Source organism: Lactuca saligna, chromosome 1 (genome assembly GCF_052625555.1).
Source record: "Lactuca saligna cultivar CGN05327 chromosome 1, ASM5262555v1, whole genome shotgun sequence".
NCBI classification, from domain to species: Eukaryota; Viridiplantae; Streptophyta; class Magnoliopsida; order Asterales; family Asteraceae; genus Lactuca; species Lactuca saligna.
This window is the reverse complement of record NC_136417.1, coordinates 100335904-100352879: the sequence shown is the minus strand read 5'-3', so window position 1 is coordinate 100352879 and position 16976 is coordinate 100335904. Positions and strand designations below refer to the sequence as shown.

Here is a 16976-nt window from a genome sequence, read left to right as displayed (position 1 = left end):
GGACGGATTTGGGTGCCGTTTGTGGGCGGTGCGTGCACTATTTTGATGGAGGAAGCACATCGATCGAAATTCTCGATTCATCCTGGTGCTACGAAAATGTATTTGGATCTCAAGAAGGAGTACTGGTGGCCATGTATGAAAAGGGATGTCGCTTGGTTCGTCGAGAGGTGCTTGACTTGTAGGCAGGTCAAGGCCGAACACCAGCGACCGCACGGTAAGCTGCAACCGCTAGAGATTCCCGAGTGGAAGTGGGAACAAATCTCTATGGATTTTATCACCAAGTTACCGCGAACGGCGAGAGGAGTCGATGCGATCTGGGTAGTTGTGGATCGGCTGACAAAGAGCGCTCATTTCCTAGCTATTAGTGAGAGCTCTTCTGTGGAGAAGTTGGCTGAGATATATGTGAGGGAAGTAGTATCTCGGCACGGGGTGCCGATCTCGATTATTTCGGACCGCGACGTGCGTTTCACTTCCAGGTTCTGGAAGAAATTCCATGAAGAGTTGGGTACTAAGTTACATTTCAGTACGGCATATCATCCTCAGACAGACGGCCAGAGTGAACGGACAATTCAGACACTCGAGGACATGCTTCGGGCATGTGTGTTGGACTTCGGAGGGAGCTGGGACACCTATCTACCTTTAGCAGAATTCTCGTATAACAACAGCCATCATTCGAGCATTGGTATGCCGCCCTTTGAGTTGTTGTATGGGCGGAGGTGTCGCACCCCCATCTGTTGGGGTGAGGTGGGACAACAGGTTATGGGTAGCACGGAGATCGTGCTTCAGACGACCGAGCAAATCCAGATGGTCAGGCAAAGGTTGTTGACCGCTCAGAGCCGGCAGAAGAGTTATGCAGACAGGCGACGGTCCGAGCTTGAGTTCCAAGTTGGTGATCTCGTGCTCCTGAAGGTCTCTCCTTGGAAGGGAGTGATTCGGTTCAGGAAGAGGGGCAAATTGGGGCCCCGGTATATTGGTCCTTTCCGTGTGATCGCAAGGGTGGGTCGGGTAGCCTACCGTTTAGACTTGCCAGCAGAGTTGGGACAGATCCACGATACCTTCCATGTGTCGCAACTGCGGAAATGTATAGCCGACGAATCAGCGGTGATTCCGTTACGGGATATTCAGGTGGATGCGAGTCTGAATTATGCTGAAAGACCTGTGGCCATCAAAGATCGGAAGATCAAAGTCTTGAGAAACAAGGAGGTACCCCTGGTATTGGTTCAGTGGCAGCATCGGAAGGGATCAGAGATGACCTGGGAACCGGAACATGAGATGCGGGAGCAGCATCCGGAGCTTTTTGCCTAAGCAGGACTTCGAGGGCGAAGTCTTATTCTAGTGAGGGAGATTTGTAACAGCCCGAATCCCCAGGTATCTCCATTTCACATATTTTATCATTCTGTGAGGGGACTCGGCGAGTTGGAAGTCGAACTCGCCGAGTCGGGTCGCGTTTTTGAGCGGGGGTTCGCATCCGGACTCAGTGAGTCCAAGGGATGGACTCGGCGAGTCCGCGCTGTTTGATGAAACCCTAATTTCCCGGACCTAAGCCCTATTTAAAGGACCTTATGGCCCTCATATGCGGCCACCTTGAACCCTAAGAGCCTCCATACGTCTGTAAGCCCTTGTGAGTGTGCTTGAAGGCCTTTTGTTCATCATTTTGTGTGATATTGCAAGGAAAGGAGGGAGAGGAGCAAGCTTGAGGTGTTGGGGAGCTTAGATCTGTTGCTATTTCATCAAGGGGGTCTTCTTAAGGTAATTTTCTGAGCCAATCTTCGTGTTTTGTGTTGATGGGCCAAATCTAGGGTTTCTCCTCGCATTTCTTGGCTTGAATAAGAAGTATGAGAGGTCCCATGGAGACATGGAACCTAGATATGGACTTAAGCAGGTCCAGGAGACCCCTCATGTCAAGCTTTATGTCCATTCTTTTGAGTTAGAAGCTAAACTTGCCAAATAAGTGGTTGTTTCTTCAAAATGAGCCTTGTATGCATTGCATGGCAACCAAGACTGAGACTTTACGTGACAAATAAGCTTGGGAAGGCCAGATCTATGTATATATGGAACGGATCTGACCGCAAAAGCCAGTTTTAGCTGGTGCATGGCATGGACTCGCCGAGTCTGAAGAACAGACTCGACGAGTCGCTTGAAGATTGTCCTTGAGACCATCCTGTGTGTAGTCCGGACCGAGTTGTGGGCGACTCAGTGAGTCGCAGAGAGTTGGAAAGGTGTTGATAGGTGGACCGAGTCAGGTTGGGACTCGCCGAGTTGACCTTCGACTCGGCGAGTTGAGTCGCGGTGGCCCTGTGATTCAGACCCAGGTGGAAGTCGTCGAGTCGGGGGAGTACTCGACGAGTCAAAGGGAAAATTCTTGAGAGTTGGTAAAAACGCGTAGACTCGCCGAGTCGCCATTGTGCACTCGCCGAGTCTGGTCCAAATTGTATAAAGACTGCTAACCAAGTCAACCTGTGTTGACTTGATATGGATGGTCCACCTTAGTGGTACAAGTAATAATTATAGATTTATAATATCATAGGAGGATTGCAGCTCGAGGGTTCGAGCCCGAGTGATTCCAGGATTCGCGATTAGCGACTTAGCGAGGCATACGAGGTGAGTCTTCTCACTATACTGTACCCGGAAGGGTTTTGACTGTGTGACCGGAAGGTCGAATATGATATGAAATATATGTCTTATGTGTGTTAAGTTACTTGCTATATGTGTCATGTATGATATGTTTGATATGGGCCGGAAGTCGTAGTCATATGGACTATAAGGGTTGACGTGGGTAGGACCGGAAGGTTTACCCAGTCGGGACGGAAGTCCCCTGAGACACATGGACCGGAAGGTCAAGGCCTGGAAAGGCGTATGTGCGTATGTTGTATTTTGGGAACTCACTAAGCTTTATGCTTACAGTTGTTGTATTATGTGTTTCAGGTACGAGTGAGGACCGTGGGAAGGCGCCAGCGTGACCGTACACACACTCGGGGAAAACTATTTTATCTTTTGTTATGTAATCGGTTGTGACTACATTGTTACTTTGGAAATTAAACCTTTTACTCATGATTTGATGGTTGTAAAAACGAAAATTTTTGGTTGGAAATTTTATGACGTTACATGTGACCAAGACAGAAAATAGTGTTTCATCAACCACGAAGCACTGATGAAACTCGCCCCCAAGACAGAAATTGACACTCATCGGGTGATAACAGTCATCTCCCCCACAAAAAGATACCGTGGAGAAAAATTCTAGGCAAAGCTCCCGGTACACCGGCTCTTGAATACGGAAGACACGGCTCCACTCATCGCAAACCATCGTCTTCCCCTCGTAAGTAAACTCCTTTAAGAGATAAGGAGCCAACTCCTCTTCATAACGCACACTTTGCAACCAACCCCAATCAATTCTGTTGGGCACATAAATTTCTTTCTTCCTGACTTCAGCTAATTTATTCTTCCATCTCGTCATGGTAGAAGCGGATTCGATTTGAGGGAAATTTAACAAGGAAAATCTCCTTGGCATCCACTGGAACTTTGTCTCCTGTGAAACATTTTCCTGCAAAACAAAGACACAAAACCTAGAAAAACACATAAAATAATTAAAATAAGTCACACATGTGTCCCCGACTCGACTTGTTGAGTCTATGAACGACTCGGTGAGTCGCAAGAACTGCGCGAGTCAGTCGGCGAGTCTGTCAAAATTCAACCTCTAAATCTCAAAATTAACTCAAGAGTTTTGTCCAGGGATGTTTCTATAAGGTATTAGGGCAAGAATAATCATCCAAAACAACATAATTTATGAAAAATCAAAACCCTAGAAATTCACTATTCTTCAAAATCGGGTATTATATAAAATTACTACCCTAGATCATCTAAAAACCATGCTTTTAACAGAAAATAGGAAGAAATTAGTTATCTTTCGTGATAGAAATTGAAAACTTGAAGAACAATTGAAGAAGATGATGAATGCTTGAAAGAAAAAGTTGGGAGGGAGGCGCACGGCGAGTGAGTTCACTACTAGAAATATAGCATTTTACGACGCACGAACAACGACACACGTTGTTTTATGATACGCAATAGTGTGTGCCCTAAAAATAATGTCGGATCTCCAAAAATTAGAAGGATTTAGGGCACGCATTTTTGCGCGCCCTAAAATAAGTGTTACATTAAAAAAACGGAGGGCACATAACATAAAATGCGCGTCCACTAAGTATGTCGCTTTATATTTTTTAAATGAAACGCGGGTCACTTTTTTTGGGGAAAACGAAATTCCAAAAAGTTTGAAAGGCCCGCGATGTTCCTACCTTCTTTCCACCGTTCTTCTCTCCCTTACTCAAAATACCCAAAAAAAACCCTAATATACTCATCGCTCCTCTTTTCTCCCGCAGCAAACTCGCACCATCACCAAATCTCTGATCTCCCACCAGCAAAAGGCCTCCTACCGATGTCTCCACCTACTCTCTGCCCTCTCACTATTTCTCTCAATTAAAAATGCAAGATCCCTCAATCAGAGAACCATGGCTACTTCTCCTTTGTCCCACACCAGTTGGCAAAAAGTGAGGAGGCTCGAGCCTAGCAGTTGATATTCACACGCCCTCCTAAATTGAAGGAATCAGAACATTGTCGGCATCAATTCGATAATCATCACTAGAGAAATCAGATACGCCATCTGGTTGATGAGTCAAGAGAAATCACATACGTCATCGCTTCAGCAATCATCCCTCCTTTTAACCGTAAGTTTTCAATCTTACACTTTACAAATATCATATAAACATCTCTCTCTCTCTCTCTCTCTCTCTCTCTCCTACTATACCTTGATGAATTATCGCATACAGATGGAGGAACTCCTCTAAAATTCATTCCTTCCTTCTCCCTTCAATCGATCAGATGTCTTCTTCCCTCTTCATACTTCGATCGACAAACCAGGCCACCAAAAATCACCGATTATCTTTTTCCTTTATCAAAATCAATCGCACCTCCAAGAACCACAAGTATTATTTTTTTCCCTTTCTGGTTTGATTACATCCCCTTCTTCTCCCTTCTTTTTATTTTTATTTTTTTCGATTTGAATGTGAGGTTGTGAGGTGGCGCTTCAAGGTTGTAAATGGGTGTTGAGGATAAGATGTTTTGTGATTGTTTTGTGATGGAGAAATAAGGGTGTTTTGTACGACTGTTTAACAGGTTTTAGTGGTGTTGAATGCTTTTATGTATTTATAAGGCTTCATGTTTCCCAGTTCCTCCCATCCTATTCATGTTAAGTTGTGTTCATTTTTTAGCTGTTGGTTTTCAAGCCTTTAGAATGTAGAGGAATTTTACTTTTATGTGGATTTTGGTTGTGCACACCAACTGTTTGATGAAATTTCCCCAATTTTACTGTCCTTTTTTAGATATCGTTTATAGACAACACTTAATGCAGGTCTTTCTTTTTTACTTAATGCTGAAAGTAAAAAAAGTAAACTTGTTACAAATTTTCTTTCATTATTTATTCCTTGTATTTCTGGTAGTTTACAATGAAAAATAGGGCCTTAAATATAGAGGTGTTCCTTTTTGACTTTGTGCAGGAAGAACAAGTTAACAGAGAAAGTCGTAATCATGATTTATGTTTTCCTTCAATTCCACAAGTTTGCAATATCATTTTTGAGATGTTTTTGAAAAATGAAGGGGGAGCTGAATTTCTTTCCATATCCTTGTCTGATATGATGTAAGTTTATATAATTTCTATCTCTCATATTTTAAATATTTTCTTTCAGGGGCGTGTTTGGTTAACAACCATATTACTTCACACTGATGCTCTAATAAAAGAGGTAACAACACAACACCAACCAACATCCATATGTTCCATCTGGTTAACAACCATATTATTATTATTATTATGTGCAGGTGCAGAGGGTGTTCTTTTCTGGTCATCAAGATCCTCTTGAAATAGAGAAAGATAAGAAATTGCTCAAGGTTACTGTTAAAAAAAAAGAAAAAAAAAGAGTCATCAGTCATATTATTATTATTATATTTTTTTAATGCTCAAGTAACTCAAGAGGGCTTGTTAGTCATTTTGTGTTGTGTTGTGTTATGTAATACAAGAACATGAGCAGGCGCTTGCTGATGCCATTGTCAGGCTTGTTGATATATCCGACGGTGAAACTGCTACAAACTCAAACTTTTTTTAATCATAAATCGTAAATCATAATCATACAAACTGAAAAAAGTTTCAATTCTTTTGCTAAAAATGGATAAAACATAACTTTTTTATATTTTCATGCGAATTTCCTAGTTACAATCTAATCCCACACTAATTGCATTGCATTACATTACATGTTGATTGTTATGATTTTGATACACAATATTTCCATATTATAATAATCATTGAATAATGTTTCAGAGAGTAGTTGATAATTTTATAGTCAAGAAATGGCAACGTAGTTTCTTTGTTGTGTTTATTATAACATTTCTTCTTTACATCGCTGTACTTTGAAACACCCGAATACAAAGCAAAGCTATTGTTGGGTGGAAATTCTAAATTATAATGTTCTAATGAGAACAAGAATACTTAAGAAACTTCTGTAAATGTATTCCTATAGATGTTGACTTACCTGGGATTTTATACTAATCTCTAAATATAAACCTACATACATATTATATATATATATATATGTGTGTGTGTGTGTGTGTGTGTGTTTTTCATTTTTGTTAAATTTTTAAATGAAAAATGTTATTTTTCAGGTTGATTGTGACAAACTAACTGATGGCACAAAATGTTCTTTCCAGGTATATACTAATCTCTAAATATAAACCTACATACATATATTACATCTTATTTTGCTAAAATTACTTATTTTCCCTTAGCCTTGATCTTATCTTTTTTTTAATTTGTTGTTACAAGCTTTGGACATTTAGAGAAGCCTTAACCCAAATATGGATATTGAGATAAGCTTTGATGTTATCTTTTTTGTTGTTACAAGCTTTGGTGCCATTATTTTTGAAAATTCTTGTGTCTGCCCCTCAAGTTATACTTGGATGCTATCTTATTTAGCATATATAGATGTAACCGTTGTCCTTTTAATGTGTTAAGAACCAAGTTATACTTGGATGCTATCTTTTTTTTTTTTTAATTTTTCTTGTTTCTAATGTTCTAATTCCTCTATTCTTCTCACTAGTTCTTCTGTTTTTCCTTGGTGAACAAGGTATAGGTACAACTGCGAATATCACTGATTACATATTCAACAAAAGTACTGCTATTACAATTGAGAAACTTTTTACAGATACTGAAAAGAGTCATAAAATCTTGAAACTCCTTATAAACTCGTTATTGAAGAATAGTTGTAAATAATCGAGGGTAAACTTCATCGCCTCTAGTACATATAGCAGCAAGTAGGTGTGGGCTTCTTTCTCTTTAATTTTGTTGGTCTTTGTCAAATACCAATTTCATTCTAGTTAAAGAACATATGTGTTACTTTTTCAACATTTTTGTAGTTTATATGAATCTGTTGTAGGGTTGGGAAGACGTCTCTGATGAACCAATAAGCTCTTCGCAATGCTGGTGAGATGAAGCGTCCAATACAATTCCATTTGTTATTACTGTTGGAATATAATCTAGACTTAAGGGTATTTTGGTAATTATGTTAGAATTCTGGAAATTATATCACTATTTAATAAGTTAGCGATTAGATATAAGCAACTGTTATAGAAGGTAAGGTTTTAGGAAGTCAATGACTGAACTGTGGTCATTGAAGAGTTGCAATGTTAGGAATAAAAGTCACAATGGTTTGACTTGTATTTGTATGTCTTATGTAACTTTGTAACTGATTATCCTTGAAGTCTATAATAAAATTTTGGTTTTGTGTTTTACAATTTTTCTTCTCTCCCCTTCGTGTAATAATGTTCTTTCATGCTCTTTTGTGATTATGAGACATTTAATGCAAATTTAATTAGAAAATTAGTAAATCAATAAATAATATTTTTTTTAAATATTTAAAATTATGATACGCAAAAATGTGTGTCATCTTCATTTATGACATGGCCTTTCTTGACAGGGGCTTTCTTGATATGCAGTGCGAGTCATTAACACGAGCGTCGTAAGGTTACGACACGCGAGTAAGTGTCGTCTTCCTTTATGACAGGGCCTTTCTTGATACGCATCATGTGTCGTAAACGCACGTTGTAAATGCATGTCATCTATAGACGACGCGCAAAAGCGCGTCGTCTCTCTTTATGACATGGCCTTCCTTGACGCGCATTTGTGCATCGTCTGAGCCTTTTACGATGCGCAATGAGCATCGTAAAAGGCTGTTTTTCTAGTAGTGGTTGTGAAAAAACTGATTTCATTAGGGTAAAAACCCTAATTACCGATTGTAAAAATTATTGTTATTTTTTATTTTTTTTTCTATAAATAACACCAACTCGTCGAGTCAGTCTCGGACTCGGCGAGATTCTTGCCAACAATTATAAAATTTTGCCATTCATTTAGAAAAGAAATTTTTTTTCCACCCCACACTTAGTCCATACGCACTCTCAAGCAAACATGTCCAATGAAATGGAAGATTAAAATTCTAAAAATGAAAAAAAAATTCAAACAAAACTAAAAAGGTAAAAGAAATCAAACTCTAAATAACGGGTTGCCTCCCACCAAGCGCTTCTTTTTAAGGAGTCGTTAGCTGGACTCCTTCCCGTCTACGTCTCGTCATCTTCCAGCATCGGAAATGCACGCCTAATCTTTTGTGGTTTGTACTTTGTCTTGTAAGCGTGAATCTTCTTTTTGTAAGCCCGTTTTAATTCCTCTTTCTGCTTTTTTACAGCATCATCCTCAGCTGCTTGGGCTTCTCTTCTCCTCTTTTTCTTCTTCACCCCATTCTTTTTCACCTTCTCTTGCACCTCCTTTTCATCAAACTTAATTACTTCATATTTTGTGAAAGTTCGTGCTCTAGGTTTAGTAATGAACAGTTGATCGACCTCCACTCTCCTATCCATTGCCTTCTCCTCTTTTTCTGTGCTTACCCCATCTTCAAGCGGAATTGCATCAAGACATGCTATATGGACGTGTTGAACTTCCGTATCCATTTCTCCTTCTATTGTTTGTTCTTCTAAAGAATCATGAAAAATATCCAAGTCCAGAATATGCAGAGAATTAGCAACAAGCAGATCTAAGTCGTCCAAGTTGTTAGTAATTTCGACTGGACTCGTCGAGTCCAGTAAAGTGACTCGGCAAGTCGGATCGTATTTCACCATTTCTTTTGTGTTTTCCGAGTTGGCTCCTTCCAGTAGCTTTTCTATCTCTTCCAAGTCCTTGTTAACATCTCCATCCTCTCCATAAGGTAGCAAAAACAAGCAGATCTAAATACCGCTGACTCGTCTCCTACCCTTAATGTTAGTGTAGACTCACATACATCAATTAAAGCACATGCGGTGTTTAAAAATGACCTCCCCAAAATAATTGGAACTTCAGGGTCTTCTTCCATATCAAGCACCACAAAGTCTACTGGAAAGATGAACTTGTCAACTTTAATGAGAAGATCCTCGCAAACGCCTCTTGGATGAATTATTGTCTTGTTAGCCAAATGGATCTTCATGTTTACCAGCCTTGGCTCTGGTAAATTCAGCTTCTTGAAGAAATAGAGAGGCATCAGGTTGATGCTTGCACTCGAACCGGTCAATGCTTGAGTGACAAGTGCATTTACAAATTGGCACGAAATTATGATACTCCCCGGATCGCTCTTCTTTTCGGGTAACTCACTTAACATTATTTCCGCGACTTTAGCTAAATCTTTCCTAGCAGTAAAGAGACCCTTTAGTAAGTTAAAATACTTGGTCATTTGAAGCATCGTTTCTACAAATGGTAAGTTGACTTGTAGGGCTCTAACATGCTCCATAAAAGCTCTATAAGCTGCAACTTTTTCAACAGGCATGGCTCTGATTGGGAATGGTAAAGGGGGATTATATGGCTTTAAGGGAATGGTCTTTTTGTCATTAGCGCATGGACTCGTCGAGTCCATTAGAGGGACTCAGCGAGTCTGGTCGAGTTTAGCTGGAGTCGACTCTTCTGTCTTCTCTGTCTTGCTATTGGAGACCCTTTGTGCCTGTGTGAAAATTTATTCACAGATGGAAGTCACCATACTCACATTCTCCATTCTTGGATTATTTTCGGTGTTACTTGGAAGTTGACCCGGTCTTCTTTCGTTCACTTGATGTGCAAGTTGTCCCAGCTGTTTCTCAATGTTGAGAATGGATGCCTGCTTATTCCTTAACATATTTTTGGTCTCGTGCATTGCAACATCATGATCATTGTGTCTCTTTTCGGACGCGGCTATGAATCTAGTGAGCATTTCTTCTAAATCGACTTTCTTTTCCATTACCGGTTCTTCGTTTTGATAGAATCCCCTCTCCTTCTGCTTGTATTTCTCCTCCTTATCCTTCTTATATTCTTCATGTGGGAGCCATTCCTTCTTCGATTTCCGCCAATTCTCGTCGTATCTATCGCCACTTGAGTAAAACACTTAAGCCTTCTTGTTTCCATTTTCGTCCAAATCACAATCTTTGGTGAGGTGGGGCCCTCTACAATTCTCGCATCCAACTCAAATAGCATGGATTGTTTGATCCATTTTTTTCATCCTTCTATCTAGACTATCGAGCTTAGCTATTACCGCCGCCATGCTATCATTTACCGAGTTCACTGCTCCCCGACTTACTTCATTTCTCGGATTGTGGTATTCTCTAGAATGCTTAGAGAATTCTTCAATTAACTCCTTGATTACCGGAGGCGGCTTTTTGGTGAGCGAGCCTTGTGAATCGAGCAATTGCCTTGTGGTGACATTGACTCCATCGTAGAAAATGGAGACCTCTTGTTGGCTATTAAGGTCATGGTGTGGGCAATTTCTAAGCAAACCTTTGTACCTTTCCCAAGCTTCATAAAGAGATTCTCCGAGTTGTTGCTCGAAGTTGGCGATGGCTTTCTTCAACTTAGCTATCTTGGAGGGCGGGCAAAAGTGGTCTATGAATTCTTCTTTCATCTTGGCCCATGTGGTGACCGATCCGGGAGGAAGTAACTTGAGCCAATCCTTCGCATCACCCTTGAACGTGACTGGGAGCATGCAAAGTAGCTGGGTCTCGCGAGGCACATTTGGTACATTGAAGTAGTCAGCCACATCATTTACTTCATTCAAGTGCTTGTAGGCATCTTCGTGGTCTTTCCCATAAAAAGGAATCTTCTTGAGTTGAGTGAGAATATGGCCCTTTAGTTCGAAAGTAGCGGTTGCGGGAATTGCAGGCTGCACAAGTACCGGGCCGGTTTCATCGTGCATCCTCTTCTTCCATTCCCCCATGGGGACTTCATCGATATTAGCATAGCGTGTAACACCGAAAATTTCAAACAAATTTTTTTCAATTTTTATAAAACATAATTCCATCGATATTCATAAAAACAACCATTTTAATTATCCAACAAAACAGTACAAAATCCCAAGATCATAATATCAAGCTCTGAACGTGTGTGTATACGGATCAAGCCGGCGCCTTCCTGCGGTCGTCACTAGTACCTGAAAGAAATAACATCAACACTGTAAGCACAAGGCTTAGTGAGTTCCCTAAAATACCACATATAACACATATTAGCCACTCTAGGCTATAACTCTGTGGGTCCGTGCACCCAAACTCTGTGAACTCTCAGGTTCTAGCTCTGATAAACATGCACCACATAAATCACATAGAAATCATGCAGTACAACACATAACATACATAGCATACAAATACTCTATCACATAACTCTGGTTACCTACTCAAGGTAAAGTATAGTGAGAAGACTCACCTCGCGTGTCTCGGTAAATCCTAAACCTGAAATCGCTAATCACTAGATCTGCCGAGCTGTAGTCCCCCTATAACACAATACATCTCTAATTAACACTTTCCCAACTAGGGTTGACCACACTATAACAAGTCAATCTAGGTCAACGCTGGTCAACGGTCAACGGTCAACGGTCAACTTTGACCGGACTCGGCGAGTGTGCTATAGCGACTCGGCGAGTCTGAGCGTATGCACCAATTTCCCTGGAACCCTCCCTTGACACGTCGAGCATTCCCTCAACTCGACGAGTTCCACCTGGCACGAGTTGTGGGGCCACCATGACTCAACTCGCCGAGTCTCAAGAACAACTCGGCGAGTCCAGTTTGACTCAGTCCACCTGTCCATTCTGACTCCCCCTTGACTCACTGAGTCCACCCTTCCCAACTCGGCGAGGCCACTCACTGCGTGGTCGGGTAACATTCATGCTACTCGCCGAGTCCGTGCCATGCACTGACTCAATCTTGCTCTAAAGGTCAGATCCGGTTCACTAATCCATAGATCCAGTCCCTCCAAGCTCATTTAGCACGTAAAGTTACAATCTTGATGCACATACAACCTCTATATGACCATATATGATGTTTATGACTCAAATACTACAACACAAGGTCAAAGACTCTATTGTCACCCATAAAGCTTGATGAGTGAGGCTCTCTGGACCTCTATGGATCCAGATCCATGGCCTCAACTCAAAGAGGGAACCAATGGGCATCAAATCATCCCATATATGACCACCACAAGCCCTAAATTGCATCATGCTTCACTAAACAGAAAATGGTCCGAGATAATACCTCTAGAGTGATGATCTAAGCTCCAAATCCACGAAATAGCAACCTCCTTTGCTTCCTCTTGCCTAGGGTCTCCTTCTTCTTGCTAAATAACACTCACAAGATCAAGAATGGCTCCTTTCTCTTCACAAATAGCTCAAGAACACAAGGGTCACTCACTGAGGGTTGGGTGAGCACATATGACAGCCATAAGGCCCTTTAAATAGGCCTCAAGCCCGGAGATTTAGGGTTTCATTACACAGCGCAGACTCGCCGAGTCCATATCCTGGACTCGCCGAGTCCAGGCGCGCACCAATGTTCAATTCCGCGTCCCTACTCGGCGAGTCTGAGCTCCAACTCGCCGAGTCCCTTTCACAATATAACAAAATTAGATTTACAAGATACCTGGTAAAATCCGGATGTTACAACTCTCCCCCACTAGAACTAGACTTTGCCCTCGAAGTCTCGCTCTAAAATAGCTCCGGATGCTGCTCCCGCATCATACCCTCCAGCTCCCAGGTCATTTCTGATCCCTTCCGATGTTGCCACTGTACCAATACCAGAGGTACCTCCTTGTTCCTCAAAATCTTGATCTTCCGATCCCTAATAGCCACTGATCTCTCAGCATAATTTAGGCTTGCATCTACCTGAATATCCTCTAATGGAACCACTGCCGACTCGTCGGCTATACATTTCCTCAACTGCGATACATGAAAAGTGTTGTGAATCTGCCCCAACTCTGCTGGTAACTCCAACCGATAGGCTACCCGGCCTACCCTGGCAATCACATGAAACGGACCTATAAGCCGGGGCCCCAATTTGCCCCTCTTCCTGAACCGGATTACTCCTTTCCAAGGAGAAACCTTCAGGAGAACAAAGTCGCCAACCTAAAATTCCAGCTCGGACCAGCGTCTATCCGCGTAACTCTTTTGTCGGCTCTGAGCGGTCAATAACCTCTGCCTGACCAGCTGTATCTGCTCTGTCGTTTGATTCACTATCTCGGTACAGCCCATTACCCTTTGCCCAACCTCTCCCCAACATATGGGAGTCCGACACCTCCTACCATACAACAGCTCAAAGGGCGACATACCGATGCTCGAATGATGGCTGTTATTGTAGGAAAACTCCGCCAAAGGCAAATACGTGTCCCAACTAACCCAAAGTCCAATACACATGCTCGAAGCATGTCCTCGAGTGTCTGGATCGTCCGCTCACTCCGACCGTCGGTCTGGGGGTGGTATGCGGTACTAAAATGCAGCTTAGTACCCAACTCCTCATGAAATTTCTTCCAAAAACGGGAAGTGAAACACACATCGCGGTCTGAAACAATCGAGATCGGCACCCCATGCCGAGATACAACCTCCCTCACGTAAATCTCCGCCAACTTCTCCGCCGAAGAACTCTCACTGATGGCAAGAAAGTGAGCGCCCTTTGTCAACCTATCCACAATCACCCAAATTGCATCGACTCTTCTGGCAGTCCTCGGCAATTTGGTGATGAAATCCATAGTGATCTGTTCCCACTTCCACTCGGGAACCTCCAATGGCTGCAACTTGCCATGCGGTCTCTGGTGTTCGGCCTTGACCCTTCGACAGGTCAAACACCTCTCGACAAACCATGCGACATCACTCTTCATACAAGGCCACCAATACTCCTTTCTTAAGTCCAAATACATCTTTGTAGCCCCGGGATGGATCAAGAATTTCGATCTATGAGCCTCCTCCATCAATGTAGTACGCGTACCGCCCACAAACGGTACCCAGATCCGGCCCTGATAAGTCATAAGCCCTCGACTATCCGATACAAACTCAGAAACCAACCCAGCGACCCGCTCTCTCTTCTGCATCTCCGTACGCACAGCCTCGGCCTGTGCCCCACGAATGGCATCCAGAACTGGAGCTATCACGGTCAATCTCAAACATACATTTTGCAGTGGAGTACTCTCCGCCCTGCGACTCAACGCGTCGGCTACCATATTAGCCTTGCCCGGGTGGTACAAGATCTCGCAATCATAATCCTTGACCACATCTAACCACCTCCTTTGCCGCATATTAAGGTTAGGCTGATCCATCAAGTACTTCAAGCTCTTATGGTCCGTGTAAATCGTACAACGAACCCCATACAAGTAGTGCCGCCAAATCTTGAGGGCGAACACCACTGCTCCCAACTCCAAATCATGTGTGGGGTACCTCGTCTCGTGAGGCTTCAACTGCCTCGATGCATATGCTATCACATGTCCCTTCTGCATCAGCACCGCTCCCAGTCCTAAAATCGATGCATCACAGAATACCACAAAACCTTCCATCCCTTTCGGAAGAGCTAATACCGGAGCTTCACACAACCTCTGGCGAAGCGTCTCAAAGGAGGCCTGCTGCTCGGGACCCCATAAAAATGTAACACCCTTCCGGGTCAATCTGGTGAGTGGAACCGCAATCTTGGAGAAATCCTTAATAAACCTCCGATAATACCCTGCCAACCCAAGGAAACTCCGGATCTCAGAAGGTGACCTTGGCACCTCCCACCTCATCACTACGTCAACCTTGGCCGGATCGACCAATATCCCCTTCTGGTTAACGAGATGTCCCAGAAACTGGACCTCCCGCAACCAGAAATCGCACTTGGAAAACTTTGCATAAAGTTTCTCCGATCTCAAAACTCCAAGAACCTCCCTCAAATGCTCCTCGTGTTGCTCTCTAGATCTCGAATATACCAGAATATCATCAATGAACACAATCACCGACCGATCCAACATCGGCCGACATACCCTGTTCATGAGGTCCATGAACACAGCCGGGGCATTGGTGAGCCCAAAAGGCATCACCACAAACTCATAATGCCCATAACGCGTCTTGAATGTTGTCTTCTGGACGTCCTCGTCCCGCACTCTCACCTGATGATAGCCCGACCTCAAATCAATCTTGGAGAACCAAGATGCTCTCTGTAACTGATCGAATAAATCGTCGATCCTCGGCAACGGGTAACGGTTCTTGACCGTCAGCTTATTTAATTCCCGGTAATCAATACACATGCGATGCGAGCCATCTTTCTTTTTCACAAACAGGATGGGTGCTCCCCACGGCGAGCTACTCGGCCGAATAAACCCCTTCCCCAGCAACTCCTGAAGTTGCAAGGATAAATCTTGCATTTCTGGAGGCGCAAGGCGATACGGCACCTTAGCGATAGGCGCGGCTCCCGGAACCAAATCAATACCAAACTCCACTTGCCTCACGGGAGGCACACCTGGTAACTCTTCGGGAAAGACATCTGGAAACTCACGCACCACCGGAACTTCATCCACCGAACTCGGTCTCTCGGAGATCACTCGCGTATCCATCACATACGCCACAAAACCCTTACAGCCCTGCTGTAAACACTGCCTCGCCCTAGCAGCCGAACAAAAGGCTGATCCAGAACGTGTACCCTCGCCGTAAACCGAAAGAATTCCCCCACTAGGATCTCGTATAGTCACCAGCTGACGCTCGCAATAGATAACCGCACCGAATCGGCTCAACCAGTCCATGCCCACTATAACACAGACATCACCCATCGCAATAGGTATCAGGTCGATCGGGAACTCAACCCCAAAAATCTCCAATACACATCCCCGGAGGACCTCCGTGGCACAAATCACTCTGTCGGCGGCTATGGAAACCCGCAGGGGCCGACTCAGTGCCCCACGACTAACACTGATATGCTGACTAAATGTCAAAGATACAAAAGATCGACTCGCACCCGAGTCAAATAACACTAAAGCAGGTACAGAATTCACAAGGAAGGTACCTATGCATAGCATAATATAAGCATAATATCTCAACACCATAAATAAATAATAAAAAGAAAGCGTACCAGCCACAACGTCGGGTGCAGCGCGGACCTCTTCCACAGTCAGCTGAAAGGCTCTCCCTCGAGCCCTCGGTGCCTCGGCCTTCACGGGCCGACTCTCTGTAGCAGTAGCTCTGATGGCGGCGGGAGCAGACCCCTGAGATGCTCCGCGCAGCAGCGGACACTCTGCCTTCCGGTGTCCGGTCTGGTTGCAATGGAAGCACACTGCAAATCCTTTGGGGCAGTCCTTGGCCATATGCCCCTCCTTGCCACATTTGTAGCAAGATCCTGCTCGACAGACTCCATCGTGACCCTTGCCGCACTTTCCACAAGTGCGGCCCTTCTGGCTCCCGGGTCTAGGATCAGCGGGCTTGGCCCGCTTGGCTGTCGGCTGGGACTGTGCCGGCCGCCGATCCCTCCCTAGAGACTCCGCCTCCTCCCTGGCCTGAGTCTCAAGCTCAATCTCCCTCTTCCGAGCATTTGCCTGAAGCTCGACAAATGTCCGATACGAGGAGTTCGCAGCGAACTCCCGAATATCCCGTCTCAGAATGCTCAGGTAACGGCTCATACGTGCCTGC

The 16976-nt window shown here is 43.6% G+C and overlaps 1 protein-coding gene and 1 non-coding gene across 2 annotated transcripts; one reads left to right on the top strand and one right to left on the bottom strand.

The window, feature by feature from the left end:
* Positions 1-9044: 9044 nt before the first annotated feature.
* On the bottom strand, positions 9045-9881 carry LOC145010091 (uncharacterized). Its single transcript, XM_078968678.1, has 2 exons — positions 9363-9881; positions 9045-9059 (listed from the first exon to the last, which is right to left on the bottom strand). Exons 1-2 carry the CDS (start codon positions 9879-9881, stop codon positions 9045-9047), a joined length of 534 nt encoding a protein of 177 aa, XP_078824804.1.
* Positions 9882-10827: 946 nt separating this feature from the next.
* On the top strand, positions 10828-10934 carry LOC145028000 (small nucleolar RNA R71). The gene has a single exon (XR_013675759.1). It is a non-coding gene; the product is annotated as a small nucleolar RNA R71 (small nucleolar RNA).
* Positions 10935-16976: the final 6042 nt, after the last annotated feature.